General features: G+C 42.4%; 1 protein-coding gene across 1 annotated transcript in view; it reads left to right on the plus strand.

The window, feature by feature from the left end:
* Positions 1–16632, plus strand: part of MASP1 (MBL associated serine protease 1) — a 459649-nt gene that overhangs the window by 166325 nt on the left and 276692 nt on the right. Inside the window, exons 4-5 of the mRNA XM_078666144.1 lie at positions 11725–11856; positions 16157–16353. Coding sequence (XP_078522270.1) covers positions 11725–11856; positions 16157–16353 — 329 coding nt within the window. The remainder of the gene's footprint in view (positions 1–11724; positions 11857–16156; positions 16354–16632) is intronic.

The following is a 16632-nucleotide window of genomic DNA, read 5'->3' on the forward strand; positions in this document are numbered from 1 at the left end:
AACAGATTGTGCAACTAGTACTTTCATTTTCGTGTCTTTCATACGTTTTCTTTCATGATCTTGCTCTTCTCTGATTCTATTCTGGTGATACTGAAGCATCTGTAACATCTGGGACGGGGTATTAGCTTGCCATGTACTTTCGACTTTCAAAACTCGATTCTTAACTTGTGGACTTGAATTCTCAACTAATTTAGTAACAAAAAGATGAGGGTATGACTCGCTACTTGTCTTGAGGCCACTGTTTATAATAAAGCATTTCTCAAATCTAGAATAAAAATCACTAGTGTCTTCGTCTTGTTTCTGTTTACAGGCTGAGATTGCATCCCAGTCTTCCTTTTTAGTCGCTAATAATCTGGGCAAAACTTGTATTAACAATTCTGGTAATTCTTTACATTTCTCTCCTAGACCGGTACCTGGCACTCGTATCTTATCTTCAGCTTCTAGAACTGCCCAATCGATCTTTTTCTCTCCCACCTCCCATTCTTTTTCCTTGAGTTTTTCATATACCCCTGCGGGCAACAGGACTTTTAACATTTTAATAATATCTGGATACGTGTATTCTCCCATACGGAGCATGTCTTTTAATTCTCGGTGGAACCCTGCTGGATCTTTGTCATGACAGGGAATTAATTTCTTCATCTCTAAGAGTTCCATCTTTGTAATCGGAGTGTAAACAAATACTCTTTGCATTTCACCATCTGCTGTCCTGACTGGGTGTACTTCTCGTAACGGATTCTGTCTGTCTATGTAAAACGGTTTACTTTCTGGAGGTGAGACATGAACAAAATGCGGGTTCAGGAACGTTCTATATTTGTGGCGCTGTTCTAGAATAACACTAATTAAATCGGTACCTAGACCTTTCCATCTATACTGGAGTAACTCGTTCAGGACATCATGTAACGGACCTGGATCAGAGTGTTGACCCTCATACAGAGTAATGAGGTGCTGGATCATATACATACCCACCAGTCGTTGCTCGGCTGGGGGCAGTTTCAGAAACATTTGTGCCACTATTTCGTCTGGAAAAGTGGTAGAATCAGTAATCCATCGGACTGCTGATCGGGCTAGTTCTTGTTCATGCATAGTACTTAACTCACTGTAACCGATTCGTGATTTCAGAATATGATCGGTAGCTTGAAATACTTGTTCTAGAGAACCTTGTTCTGGTGCTGGATGATGAAAAACTGACTTGTGTTCTAGGCGTAAATGGCGGTCTGGAAATCTAGATTTTCCTACATACGCTATTCTGGCGGGATTCTCGTCCTCTACCTCTTCTGTAGAAGAGTCATTCTCCTTCTCGCTTACTTGTGCTGCTTTACGTTGTTCGTGTAACCTTATTATTTCCTTACGAATTCTCTTGTACATACTCTCTATACTACTGATAGTTCTGTGCTTACCCTCGGCTATATTATCACTCCACCTTGTCAGGATTCTCATTTCGGCCGGATCCTTAGTCGGATAATCTTGTTCCCTTATTAAACAATTAATCAGAAACTTTAATAACATGAGCTGGATCTCAGCTTTCCTTTGAGACATGGCTTCGCCAATACTTTCTGGATCATCCCCTGTACGGATGAAACGATATATTCTGTCTAGATCTTCTTTCATATTCGGTAGGGTGTCCAAATACCCGGTCACCCGTCTTACACGGATGGAATATATAACTGTACTATCATCACCTGCGACTGGATCATAGCGGCATTCAGTAAGGGCTCGTCGGATTTCTGCAACGGACTTATATTTGGGCGTACGCTGTAACGCACGTTCATGTAACTCGACTAACGTTACACGTTGGTGTGGTGGCGGGGTGCCAGGAGGACCTCCTCCTGCGGCCCCTAAACTAGAATCGTCGACTGATACTCTTCGTGCTGGCGCGGCGGGAAATTGTAATGTGGGCTGGACCGGGGGTACCGTAACAGGTACTCCGGTGACTGGAGGAGCAGGATTTACATTATTTACAGGAGCTGGCGGAACAGGATTTGTATATTCTGGGACTGTGTCGTCCAAATAGGACGAAATAAAAATATCAGCTGCGGTCGGTTTGTGACGTAGCTTGGTCGGAACTAATGGTGGCGGAAAATTACTGGATGCCTCCGGGGTCGCTTTTGGCAAGCCCTCGGCAAGAAGAGGATACATACCCTTAATGAGGGCATGCCTCTGTCTGTCTGACTGTTCGGTTTTAACTCGTTCACCTATCTCGATTAGTTCCCTTTCTTGGGCTCGTTCTAAGGATTCTCTACTTAATTCTGACTTTCTGATTTCTTTTTCGGTTCTTTTATGAGATTCTTTACGCCATAACTCGATGGCATCTTTCTGTGACTGTCTGGCTTTCCTTTTCCATAATGCTTCTTCTACTCGCATGATGCACTCGGCATCCCACGTACCTGATACGGGCCATCTATACTTTTCTTCTAACTGTTTGGTGTACTCCACCCATAAATCTAGATATAATATGGCACTTATGCCATGCTTCTGATACATAAAGTGACCTGGACTGTCCCTAGGCGGGACAGGAACTGCTGCTTCTAACAGACCTTTTCTGGTTTTTAACTGACGTAGTTTGGAAAATAGGGGCATGACTGAACTGTAATCTAGACACAATACAATACACAATGAACACGATAATTACACCACTTTCATACCACGACATTAAAATACATGAAGAACATTTAAAATAACAGTTCGAACAGAATACTACCTGGAATACTGAAAACAGAATACATGAGTTTTCTCGAGAACAGAACTGACTAGAACAGAAACTAGATGCACTGCTAAAACAGTACGAAACTTACCGGTCTCATAAAGAGACACGTCAGGACCCGCATCCACCGAAGTGGACACTTCGTTTTGGGTCTGTGTACCACCAAAACCCACGGACCAGAGTCAATTAGATTGACCCTGTCTAGATACTACCCCAGCAACGGTACTCACCGGGCAGCAAGAACGGAAGGCCTCGGACTGGACTGGACTGCTTCGACGCCGGACGGACGAACTTCGGACTTCAGTTACGGGTGGGCCTCCGGATACCTCGGACCTTGGACTCTCGGCTTGGGCTCTGGTCGGGACTCGCCGCGTTCCTCCACCGCCTCGTCTGGATGCTGGACCGCCACCTCCGTCTCCTCCGTGGGCCTGAGGGATACTTGAAGCAGAAATATCTGCACGTGCACGGTATGGTTCCGTCACGGCTGCAGAGGGTCAGGGGGCCGGCGTGGCTTCACCGGCGCGTGGGGAAAGGGCAAGTCCCTATTCGGGCGCCATTATGTGGTATATAAATAAATAATACCGGATCTAGGTTTGACTGGACATAGCAATAACAGATAGCTCAATAAATAAGAGTCAAGATTCGAGGTAGTAGGAGTTTGCAGGTTTAATACAGCATAAGGACAGGAACAGGACAACCTGCACAGGAATAGGATGGCAGCGCTGCCTGGGACAGGATTAAGGAAAAGGATAACTTTTAATAACAATGCACAAGCATATATACTAAAACAGTTGCATTACAAGACATACGATAGGCGGAGCAGTGGGTGTGGTCAATAGCAGTCGCGGAAGATAAGGGTGAAAGTGGGTGTAACAAGAGGCGTATACATGGACATGTGATGTAAACGTAACAGAATATGTCATAAATGGGGCGGAAACATGGAGGGGACTACCTAAGGAGCCGGGACCTCTAACCTAATGGTGCGCGCAAACTGACAATGACGTGTTACTAGGAGAAGCTGGGGGCTATGAACTCTGCGCTAGGAGTAGAGACTGAAGTCTGGAGAGTCAGGGCGACATGTACCTAAACCCTATCTAGTATCTAATGTTTAGAGAACATGTTGATATAAACTAAGAGTCAGGAGGGGAGAGGCTAACAGACTCTAAGACTGGAGCATGCATTATTCTACATGTAGTGCGTGTTGAGGAATATTAAATGACCATTAATACAGTATTTCTCTTACATGGAGACGTAAAGGCTAGACAATGACGGAAACTATTGATGCGATTCAGTAGCTTAGGAATGCAGAGAAGGAGGGCTGGACTGATAACTAGAATCATAACATACTCTTGGCAGACTCGTAGGCAGAGCCAGGCCGAGCCGGGCACTGTGAGGCAGGAAGTAAGTGAAGGGTCGAGGATACAGGTGGGGGCTGTATCGCTCCTCAGCGAGGGTTCAGGAGACAGGAGCTGAATCTGGTGTCCGGGCCCTTTTGAGGCCTAGAAACGGGGACTTTACAATGAAATAACGTGCACACTGAGAAACGTGGCAACGTAACTTTACATAGGCCTGATATTCGTAGTATTCACGAGAACTGGGAACTGGCATACTAGGGATGGACACAACTGTAAGTGCGTCTTTAATCAAACATGGGGGATACATATGCATATTAATCATGCACACATAACATAAGATGGGGAACACGTAGGGACACAGAACATGGCAAAATTTACTTTTCCACAGAGATATTAAATTAATTTGAGCGGTGGATATGTGAGTTTGTTATTTGCATTGAAAAAAGCTAGTGGAGGTATAAAATGCTTATGCTATCAATGCAATGCAATTATAGATTACTGAATGTAACAACAGTTCAATTATAATAATGATATAGTTTTGCTAGTCGTGCAGCCTCAGCAGCTCGAAGATCAGTCATTGGTTCAGCACAGTCACGCCTGTGAATGTTGCATCAGATTGTTAATTGCATTAGCAGGAGATCATGGTGTCTCAGTGGCTCACACTGTGTGTTGCATCCAGTGCTTAACGTGTGCCAGTGCCGGGTGGTGGCGGGCACCGTAACTCAGGTAAGGGGCCTAGAACTTATTTTTCATTCTCAGGCTTTGGCCCAGAAAAGACAGACAAATGCAAAAAGGGAGAAAAAGAAGGATGGTGCGAAATATAGTTAAACAGGGAGCAAGCGAGGATGGAAATAATTTCCATGAGTGAAGAAAGTGTAGTAGGGTGGAAGAAAAGAGGTGGAAGAAAGAGACATGAGGTGGAATCAAGACCAGGCAACCTTGGTATTCATAAGATAAAGAGTTAGGAAGTGTAGGGGGGGGAGAAAGAGGCAAAAGGCGGAATCAAAAACCAGGCAGCCTCGGTATTCATGAGATAAGGACACAGGAAGTGTAGGGTGGTGGAAGAAAGAGGCATGGGGTGGAACCAGGACCAGGCAGCCTGGGTATTCACGAGATATACATGAAGTGCAGGGCGGCGGAACAAAGCAGCATGGGGTGGAATCAAGGCGTAGCAATCTTAGTGTTCACCAACCCCAACATTTAGTAGTGCCGAGCTCCTGAGAACACCTTTGAGCACCTTCACTTATATTATTTACAAATTAAGCCCTGCACCCCTGCGTCCGCTGAATGCAGCAGCCAGGCTGGTCTCACATGCTACAAACAGGGAAGCTTTTTTATTTAGGATCAGGTGGACATCCCAAGTTCAGGGGTGCAAATAGGTTATTTTACAGGACACCCCTCAATGAGCACTGCACTGGTGACCTCCACCTCCTTGTTTTACCGGTTTAAGACCCAATTCACCCTCCTAGTGACACGTTCACTTTCCCTCACCAGCATTATTACACAGTCTGTGCAGGTACTCACCCGACACTGAAGACGGCAAGACACACCAGGCGGGCGGTGGGGGGACATCTTGGTAGAATCCGTAGCGCATGATTCTAGGTGTGGGAACGCCATCTTAGCATGTCATTTGCATAACTTTACACAGATAGTGTTGGAAGTGTCATTCCTGTGTGCAACAGGTCTGCTGACCAATCACCTTGCTTGGAACAAGGCCATTGGTTTGTAGAAAAACCCTGTGGCCAAAATGGCCGCGGCCTGAAGCTAAAATGGTGGCTACAGCGCAAGCATCCTTGAATCCAGCGGTCATCGCCTTAGTAACCAGTGCAACATCCCCGAGGCACTTTATACTAGTGCACACTGTATTGTGATTGCATTTACAAAGCACTCAGTAGCCCTGACGAGGAACTGAAGTGTTGTTCATGGCCTCACTGAATGTTTACTACAGTGTTAAAGCAATTGACACCTGTAACCAGGTCTGGACTAAACCGGATCCGAGAGACTACAGAGAGAGGGGTTCGGTTACATTTTTCTTGTGTTTTTTTTATAAGTTCTTGAAATTCACAAATGTACTCAAACTTTAGAAAACAATTCTTGACGTAGGCATTGGTGAAGCTGGCTACATTTTACCCCCCCCCCCCCCCCATCACTGTCAGGAGCTAAATATCATTTTATATGAAGCATGATTAACTAGCCACTTGAGATGTGCAAATTATGTATAAAATGATGGAATGCATATGAAATGGAAAAAAAACACAATTATCTAGAATTTATGAAGGTCATAAAATCAAAACATTTCAGTTGTCTGGACATTATCACTTCCTTCTGAGCTGGGATGAACTCTTAGACACTCAGGTAATTGTTTAAGGTTTTGCTGCATCCTTAGCTCAGTTGTAGACATTTTCCAGAAGTTGTCAAAAAAGCCTGCTCAAACGCCTACATGAAGTCTGAGAATGTTACTTAACCTAAAGAAAAGCAACCTGTGACCACAGGAACGGGCAACAAGAGACCCCATACCACCGGTTACCATAAACGCTAACATTTAAGGAATAAAGGGGCATATGTATCAACCGAATTTTGATTCGCAAACGATGCGAATCGCAAAAAAGCAGCGTTTGCGACTCAAAATTCGGAAAACGGTATGTATGAGGATATTCGCATCGCAAATTTAAGGAATCACAAAATTTGCGATTCCTTAACTTTGTGTAAGCATTTAAGGAATCGCAAAATGCGAGTCCTTAAATGCTATGCAAGAAGCACTCAAGATTTGCGATTTCTCTGAAGAAATCGCAAATTACCACCAACTTCAAGTTGGTGTTAATTTGCGATTTCTTTCACAAAAGCACACTTTGGCATTTGTGAAGGTGCCATGTGGCGTACATACATGCCCTTAGGGCATGTATGTGCACCATATGTGCACATATGTTCATTTCAGGGGTGCATCAGGGTGTCCTTATGACACCCATGCACCCTTGAAAGTATTCTCAATTTGCGATTCTCAAATTGCGAATCGCAAATTGAGAATGACTTCCCATTCATTCCCATGGACCTCCTGGCCCATAGAAATGAATGGGTAAGTATTCCTTAATTGTGATTTTGCAATTTGCTAATCGCAATTGAGGAATACTAAGAATTCGCAAAAAAATTGCGATTTCTTTAATACATCCCGTTTTGCAATTCTCAAATTGCGATTTCTAAAAAAATCGCTATTTGAGAATCGCAAATCAGGATGTTGATACATATGGCCCAAAGTTATACCTTACCTTAAACAGGGCTCTAAAATGATACAGAAGTGTAAACTTGAAGAGCTGACAAGCTTGGTATGATGGCTAACATTAGCAAGGAAAGGTCAGCGGCTACCATGGTTACACCAAGGCAAATGACAAACATTTCACAGAGTCAATGGCCTTTATTTCAAAGTGAGTAGCCACGCGACCTAAAGGGCAATGACACAGAGAAGAAAGTCTGATCACTTAATTCAGATGCAAATATGTATTCTTGGTAGAGATGTGAAAACTGTTTTCTTCAGAGGATTTTATACTTAGCTAAAAACATGTGCTCTTGTGTGTATTAGCGACATTCTCTATATAAATTAAAGCATGCATATGAATATCCTGTAAATGATTAAACATGGAGAATGTATTTTCAAAAGGAAATCTGTATCTTACTATCCACAGTATTCATCAGAGACGCACATCTTTAAAATCGAAAAAAATATTGAAACAATATTCTTTAAAGTTATAAAAGTTATTAAAACATTCGTAAAACAAAAAGTGTCGATACATTTTAATTGAAGTAAATGTATTTAGATTTCAGTGCTATTCCAGATAAAAGTGGCGCAGTTGCCTTTCACCAGAAAGTATAAAATGAACTGAGGAATAGTTTTCAATAATTGTGTTTTTTCACATATGTGTAATACTTGTTGCCAGGAGCAAACAACACATTCCCTAAAGAAGGGGAGCCTGAAAAGGGCAGAACCTGATATTTTCACCGATCCCTAATTCTACTGTTCAATCTTCCCAGATGCTGAAGCCAGAGCTGGGTCATTATAGATTAGATTTAGTCCAAGAAGGATGGTACCGCCAAGATTCTCCTTACTTGGGTTAAATTGCAGGTAGACCAGAATAACCACAGGTCCTACTAGTAAACCCCTTCTAGTTGCCTGATGTAAAGAATAACTACATACTACGTTACCTACTCGTTGAGTCACTGGTTTGGAGAAATATACATGTGTGCATATGACCTTGGATAGGGGACAGGGGACAGGGGAGAGAGTCTTCTCCAATGCACACGGCTCTTGGAAATGAAGCGGCATATTATCAAGACAATTATCGCCACTTTAGCGTCCGTTTTCGGCCGAAAAGCGGCGATAATTTAATCGCACTATGAGCAAGGACACGCTAGCGCGTGATTCGCTGCCTCAGCGCCGGTTTTCATAACGCCCAACCTTGCAATGCTAATTATATGCAAAGTGGGCGTACCTTACTAAAAGAACCTGGAAAATGTCGCTAACACAACTATCTCCTATTATCAATGGTTCCGCAAACCCGCATAGCGATATGAAAAGTAGCGCTAAGCGCGCTTATCGTTGGTTTCTTAATGCCTGCTTATAATCTGATTTAGCCATTATATCCTATGGGAGGTGGCTTGTATGGATGAGTCCACCCTGCCCTATCTACAAGGATTTGCCTATCGCTGTGCTTTTATCGCTGGATTTCCAGCGATAATCGCACATTTTTCCGCTATCGCTGTTTTTTTTTTTTGCCTTGGAGTTAGACGTTGATGATAACACGCTAACTCCGCGATATAAACCAGCAATAGACGGCGATATTCAAATTTGCGCTAAGTGCGAATTGCGATATTTACTGTTACCCGTTGTTAATATGCCCCGTAGTCCCTCACCGACATACCAAGCGCACTCTGAAAAAAGTTTAGACAGTGTGTAAGACACCAAGGTCTCTAGGCATGGTGCTCATGGTGTAACGGTGCAGCCCTCCCAACTAATTGCTGCTGATGGGCGACTCTTTTAGAATGAACTGCACATGACTGCGCGATACAGCAGGATCGCTATCAGGTGCAACGCCGCAGTCGCGCAGGCCATGCATTGGTGGGAGGAGCTGACCCCGGGTAAGAAGCGGTTCTGGGAAATTACCCTTCCCCCGAGCACTGTGAGGTGTAGTTTAGGAACAAGATGAACGGTCTGTAGCTTTGCAATCCAGGGTGGCAAGCTCTATGTGAAAAATGTTGTGATTATAAGAGTATTGGTTTTGTGCAGTCCTACTTGGAAGTGTGCAGAACATATCCACTTGGGTATATAGTCAAAATATCAATTCCAAAATATAGACTAACACAAATATCGATTCCAAAATATAATGGACAAAATATCGAATGGACAGAATATAGACATCAAAAATATCGTTTTTAACGTAAGTAATGTAATATCGATTTTAAAAATATAGAGTCAAAATATCGAAGTACATAATATAGGTTATTAAAAATATCGAATTTTTAATAATATCGCATTTTTGTATGTTAGTATATGTGTGAAAAGTGTATATTTTTTGTAATTTATTTGAAGTAATTAATTTTATGTTATTTAATTTTTGCGTAATTTAATTCTGTAGCGGGTTGTGGGTTTATAGGGGAATAGGGTGGGAAGTAATTTAATTATAATTAATTAAATATGTTAATTAATTTATTGGTATTTATTTTGAATACATTGTTAATTAATTTTAATTGGTAATTAATTAATTCTTAATTGATAATTAATTTGTATTAATTGATGATTATGTGAATAATATTAATTTATTTTCTGTATTGGGTTGTGGGTTTATAGGGGAATAGGGTGGGAAGTAATTTAATTATAATTAATTAAATATGTAAATGTATTTATTGGTATTTATTTTGAATAAATTGTTAATTAATTTTTAATTGGTAATTAATTAATTCCTAATTGATAATTCATTTTTATTAATTGATTAAATGATAATTATGTGAATAATATTAATTTATTTTCTGTAGAGGGTTGTGGGTTTATAGGGGAATAGGGTGGGAAGTAATTTAATGATAATTAATTAAATATGTTAATTTATTTATTGTTATTTATTTTGAATACATTGTTAATTAATTTTTAATTGGTAATTAATTAATTCTTAATTGGTAATAATTTTTTATTAATTGATTAATTGATAATTATGTGAATTATATTAATTTATTTTCAGTAGAGTGGGAATAGTAACATTTACCCCTATGCTATCCAATGCTTTCCCTACTGTTGCACTCACTGGAGTGGGAATAGTAATTTTTACCCTTACGCTATCCAACGCTTTCCCTACTGTTGCACTCTCTGGAGTGGGAATAGTAATTTTTACCCCTATGCTATCCAACCCCTTCCCTACTGTTGCACTCTCTGGAGTGGGAATAGTAATTTTTACCCCTACGCTATCCAACGCTTTCCTTACTGTTGCACTCACTGGAGTGGGAATAGTAATTTCTACCGCTACGCTATCCAACGCTTTCCCTACTGTTGCACTCTCTGGAGTGGGAATAGTAATTTTTACCCCTACGCTATCCAACGCTTTCCCTACTGTTGCACTCTCATGGAGTAGGAATAGTAATTTTTACCCATACGCTATCCAACGTTTTCTCTACTGTTGCACTCTCTGGAGTGGGAATAGTAATTTTTACCCCTTCGCTATCCAACGCTTTCCCTACTGTTGCACTCTCTGGAGTGGGAATAGTAATTTTTACCCCTACGCTATCCAACCCCTTCCCTACTGTTGCACTCTCTGGAGTGGGAATAGTAATTTTTACCCCTACGCTATCCAACGCTTTCCTTACTGTTGCACTCACTGGAGTGGGAATAGTAATTTTTACCGCTACGCTATCCAACGCTTTCCCTACTGTTGCACTCTCTGGAGTGGGAATAGTAATTTTTACCCCTACGCTATCCAACGCTTTCCCTACTGTTGCACTCTCATGGAGTAGGAATAGTAATTTTTACCCATACGCTATCCAACGCTTTCCCTACTGTTGCACTCTCTGGAGTGGGAATAGTAATTTTTACCCCTACGCTATCCAACGCTTTCCCTACTGTTGCACTCTCTGGAATGGGAATAGTAATTTTTACCCTTATGCTATCCAACGCTTTCCCTACTGTTGCACTCTTTGGAGTGGGAATAGTAATTTTTACCCCTACGCTATCTAACGCTTTCCCTACTGTTGCACTTCCAGGAGTGGGAATAGTAATTTTTACACTCCCGCTATCCTACGGTAATAATATTGTGTACTTTTTTTATTAATATTATGTTAATATATATATATATGTTTTAACATATATGTTTGTATGTTTTTTTTATAAGGTAAATTAATTATTTAATAATATTAAGGTGATTTAAGTATTTTTAAGTATATTTTAGCTATTTATTTTAGCTATTTTTTTAATTTGACATTATTTTAAAGAAATTCGATATTTTTACAAAGTACAGTAGTGCCACTGATGCTGCAGAAATAGTCCTTCACTTGTTCCATTTGGCGTTCTTTTGTCGATGACCCCCCCCCCCCCCATGACTCTCCTGGCATTGCTTGCTTGCATTCTGTGACCTGATTCTAAATCTCTCTACTTGGTGTTCATCCTCTTGTGTTTTGTTCCTTGCTCTGTCTCCACAGATGTGGATGAGTGCACGGAGCGCGGTGACGAGGAGCTCGCCTGTGACCACCACTGCCACAACTACATTGGGGGTTTCTACTGCTCCTGCAGGTTCGGTTACCTGCTCCACGCGGACAACCGGACATGCAAAGGTAGAGTGATGTGGAGAATTGTCAGTCCTATAAGTCACATTTATGGATTTTACTGGTTGCGTACACACAGACAAAGAGTTAGATAGTAGAAATTAGGGACATAGATTTGGAGACTTTTGGAGCAGCCCTGGTAAGAGTCAATGCTGAAAGTGCATCCAGTTCGAAGGTCAAGGAAATGAACGATAAGACAAGGAGAACCCAAATGGGCCAAGGTTTGGAAAATAACATCAGAGTAAAACTGTTCCCACAAAAAATGAACGGTTTCCTATCTGTCTCAATACCTTTACTCAAATATTAAGTGGTCTGTTTCGGACTGAGTGTTTCCTGATCTGCTATGTTCCTGTTGTATTTTAGGTTTGACATGCAGAACGGGTTGAGTTTACAATATATAAAAACTGAAAAAAAAAGTGGAACACAGTTTAGCAATAAAAAGCATACAGAGGAAAATGTGTCCGAATGGATTACGCCCATTGCATGTGGCGTTGGTCATCTAAATGGTAGTGTATGGTTTTTCGTCAAATGGCGCTTGACAGACAAGCCCAAGAATCCTTTATACATGCATCAACTCTTTCTTCAACATTATAGCTTTAAAGCAGCTTTACTGGAGTGCGGGAGAGCACATGGCATGCTTGCTTGTGAATTAAAAAAAGTACTGAAGTGGATGTCTACTTGGACTCCGGGGGGACGGTGGAGTGCAGGAGATGATAAACGCACTCAAGTGGATCCCTGCTTGTGCCCCGGGGGCCCTACATTATTTGTGCTTCTTCCAGAGCACGAAGAAGGAACAAGTCCTGTGAGTCCGCATACACATCGCAGAAAATAAGCTAGAAACAAAACTTAGACGAAAGTCGTTACAATCCCATTAGCGATGTTTAATGTATAATTGGTTAAACACAAAAAAAACAGCAAACAAGTCCAGCGCACATGAACACAGAACAAAAAGAGCAGCGAACAAGTCCGGCACACACATCAAACATGAACACGGACAAAAGAAAAAGTTCCCCCAAAAACACTTAAACACACAAGCGGATATTTTCCAGTAGTTTGTCCCTACTCCATGGGCGTGACCAAGCACAGAAAAGAAGGGACAAACAAGCAAAGAAGCTATTCTTAAAGACAGTACAACAAACCACTAAAAGCCAAGGGCTGGCTGGACAGCCACAACTGACTACAGCATGTCTCGAAGACACAGCGCATGCGCTGCCTAGGCTCGAACTAAAAAAGGGGAGCTTGAGTACCCAAGCGGTTTCAATACTCCTGTATGATGAACCAATAATTTCAGGTTACCCTCATAAATCATGGGGTTGTAGGCAACATGCCAGGGGTCGCAAGCTGATGATCAGGTGCGACCTCTGGCGACCTCCAAATGACAACCATCTCGGCCATCTTGTATTGTCGTCTACTGTGAACAGTTACGTTATGTTGCGGTTTGGAAAGCCGTGCTACCGTCTGCAGGGGAAGCTTGGGCAATCAGGCCCTCCAGAATTTGTGATTTTATAATTTACAAAGAAAGAGCTAAATTGGCAGTTTAGGGGGGGAAAACTACACTTTTTTTCAAAGTGCTGAAAAAAATGTAAAGGATATAGCCCCTCTTTTGGCCCAGGAGTGACCGCTGGAACAAAAGAAAGGAGGCTCAGCAAGTAAGTGAGGCATTTGTTTATTTACTCCTCATCTGCTTGCTGCATGCCATAGCCTCCGGAGAGCCACCTCGCTACCTGGACCAGTTACCACCAGCATGTAGCGCCTTCTTGAATGTGAAAAGGAGTCAGCAAGAGAGGAAACTAACTTCATTGTAGACAATTAGCTGGTAGGTTTTGTCCCGGCTGAGCCCTCCCCTACAAAAAGCATCAGTGTCTGCCCATCAACCCTCCTAACCAACCCCCCAACCTTACCTACCTCTAGCGTTGGAGCAGCACAGCGGCCCCCGGTCCCTACCCAAGCACCAGCTAACACAGATGTGATTCGGGCCCTCGAGGTCTACCCAAGTGCAATTTTCTCAAATCCCAATTACTCAAAACATTGAGACCAGAAATGCTGTTCAGTCTTGGTACATTGGTACATTGGTCTAATGACCATTGGACACTTACACTATTGTTTTAAACAGCAACTTACTATATTGAACTCTTGGGCAACAGTGATAGTGACTGCACCACATTTGGTGGATATATTGCGGCATCTCTATGGGACATCTGACCGTCCTCCTTGTTGGGCATCCGGCTTACTGCACCAAATCGAGAGATACATACTGCAGTAGGTGCCAAATGAAACATCTCTGATGAGGCCCTGTGCTGAGTATTATTATAGGTGATTTGTAAAGCTCATGGCTACCTAAAAAATGTTTTGCAGCACTAAACTCTTCACGAAAACATAGCTCCAATCCAGGGCATCCCAACAATCACACCCAATCGTCAAGCGTTAGGATGGTTGAAACAGCCAGGTTGTTAGTATTCTCCAGAAAGTTGTAAGTAAGCTACAGTCTCTCAGCTTCTGAGGCATGGTATTCCAGAGCATAGGGCCTTTAAACGCAAAGGTCCGACCCCCTTGGCAGGATTACCTAAATCTAGAAACCACTGACAACTCACGATAACTTGAGCGGAGCGAACGATTTGGCACATCCCAAGTCACTAGAAATCTCAGGTGCAGAGGACCAGTGTTGTAAAGACATTTATGAATGTAGCATAAAGCTTTGAATGGAATGTGACGTTCTGCTGGGAGCCAATGAAGTTTGTGGAAAAAACTGGCTGATTAAGTGAATTTAGGAGGGAGGAGTAGAAGGCACGCATCAGTATTTTGCACTGTCTGAAGTTGTTTGAGAAGAGTTTTCGAGACACCGAGGTAGAGAACATTGCCATAATCCAGTCTGGAAATGGCCAGAGCCTGGACCACTGTCCTCTGTGCTGAAGCCGGACAACAGCCAAGGATTTTCCTGAGCCATTTAAGAATGCCAAAAATTATGACCCCCTTGTTAAGGACAGTCATCTGTTATAGGAGTTATCATAGACAGCAGAAGCGATGATGTTGAGGTGTAGGCTTTATAACACATGGGAAGCGAGTAGAAATGTCACAGACAGCCATAGTCACATATTCAGGGTACTTGTAACCAACCTCTCTCTGTTTCTGTGTCTCTTTCAGTGGAGTGCAGTAACCAACCTCTTTCTGTTTCTATGCCTCTTTCAGTGGAGTGCAGTAACCAACCTCTTTCTGTTTCTATGTCTTTTTCAGTGGAGTGCAGTAACCAACCTCTTTCTGTTTCTATGCCTCTTTCAGTGGAGTGCAGTAACCAACCTCTTTCTCTTTCTATGCCTCTTTCAGTGGAGTGCAGTATCCAACTTCTTTCTGTTTCTACGTCTCTTTCAGTGGAGTGCAGTAACCAACCTCTTTCTGTTTCTATGTCTCTTTCAGTGGAGTGCAGTAACCAACCTCTTTCTGTCTATGTCTCTTTCAGTGGAGTGCAGTAACCAACCTCTTTCTGTTTCTACGTCTCTTTCAGTGCAATACAGAATCCAACCTCTTTCTGTTTCTACGTCTTTTTCAGTGCAGTGCAGTATCCAACCTCTTTCTGTTTCTACGTCTCTTTCAGCGGAGTGCAGTAACCATCCTCTTTCTGTTTCTACGTCTCTTTCAGTGGAGTGCAGTAACCAACGTCTTTCTGTTTCTATGTCTCTTTCATTGGAGTGCAGTAACCAACCTCTTTCTGTTTCTATGTCTCTTTCAGTGGAGTGCAGTATCCAACCTCTTTCTGTTTCTACGTCTCTTTCAGTGGAGTGCAGTAACCAACCTCTTTCTGTTTCTACGTCTCTTTCAGTGGAGTGCAGTATCCAACCTCTTTCTGTTTCTACGTCTCTTTCAGTGGAATGCAGTATCCAACCTCTTTCTGTTTCTATGTCTCTTTCAGTGGAGTGCAGTATCCAACCTCTTTCTGTTTCTACGTCTCTTTCAATGGAGTGCAGTAACCAACCTCTTTCTCTTTCTATGCCTCTTTCAGTGGAGTGCAGTAACCAACCTCTTTCTGTTTCTATGTCTCTTTCAGTGGAGTGCAGTATCCAACCTCTTTCTGTTTCTACGTCTCTTTCAGTGGAGTGCAGTAACGAACCTCTTTCTGTTTCTAAGTCTCTTTCAGTGGAGTGCAGTATCAAACCTCTTCCTGTTTCTACGTCTCTTTCAGTGGAATGCAGTATCCAACCTCTTTCTGTTTCTATGTCTCTTTCAGTGGAGTGCAGTATCCAACCTCTTTCTGTTTCTACGTCTCTTTCAGTGGAGTGCAGTAACCAACCTCTTTCTGTTTCTACGTCTCTTTCAGTGGAGTGCAGTGATAATCTTTTTACCCTGAGGAGTGGTACGATATCCAGCTCCGACTTCCCAAACCCGTACCCCAAGAGCTCGGACTGTCTCTACCGAATCGAACTGGAGGAGGGGTTCTCCATCACACTTGTGTTTGACGACAGCTTCGACATTGAAGACCACCCTGAGGTTTCGTGCCCCTATGATTTCGTGAAGGTGAGTCTTGCTTGTTCATAGCGTGCCTACTCAGACCAGGGGAGGATTTGTACAATGAGTCCTGGTCCCTCCTGTGCTCTAGGGCTTACAGCTATACTTCACGGGTCCCTGGGGACAAGAGGAGATGGGCAAGAGTTTCTCAAGGTTGTACGTACGAATATCATCTCCAATACATCCTGCTATGCAAATATTATAGCCAAATTTTGACTACCACAATACTGTGATGGCAAGGATATAAAGGGAAGTGTAGATTTATGTTCTTAACTCCACACACAAACA

Source organism: Lissotriton helveticus, chromosome 11 (assembly GCF_964261635.1).
Source record: "Lissotriton helveticus chromosome 11, aLisHel1.1, whole genome shotgun sequence".
In the NCBI taxonomy this organism is placed as follows: domain Eukaryota; kingdom Metazoa; phylum Chordata; class Amphibia; order Caudata; family Salamandridae; genus Lissotriton; species Lissotriton helveticus.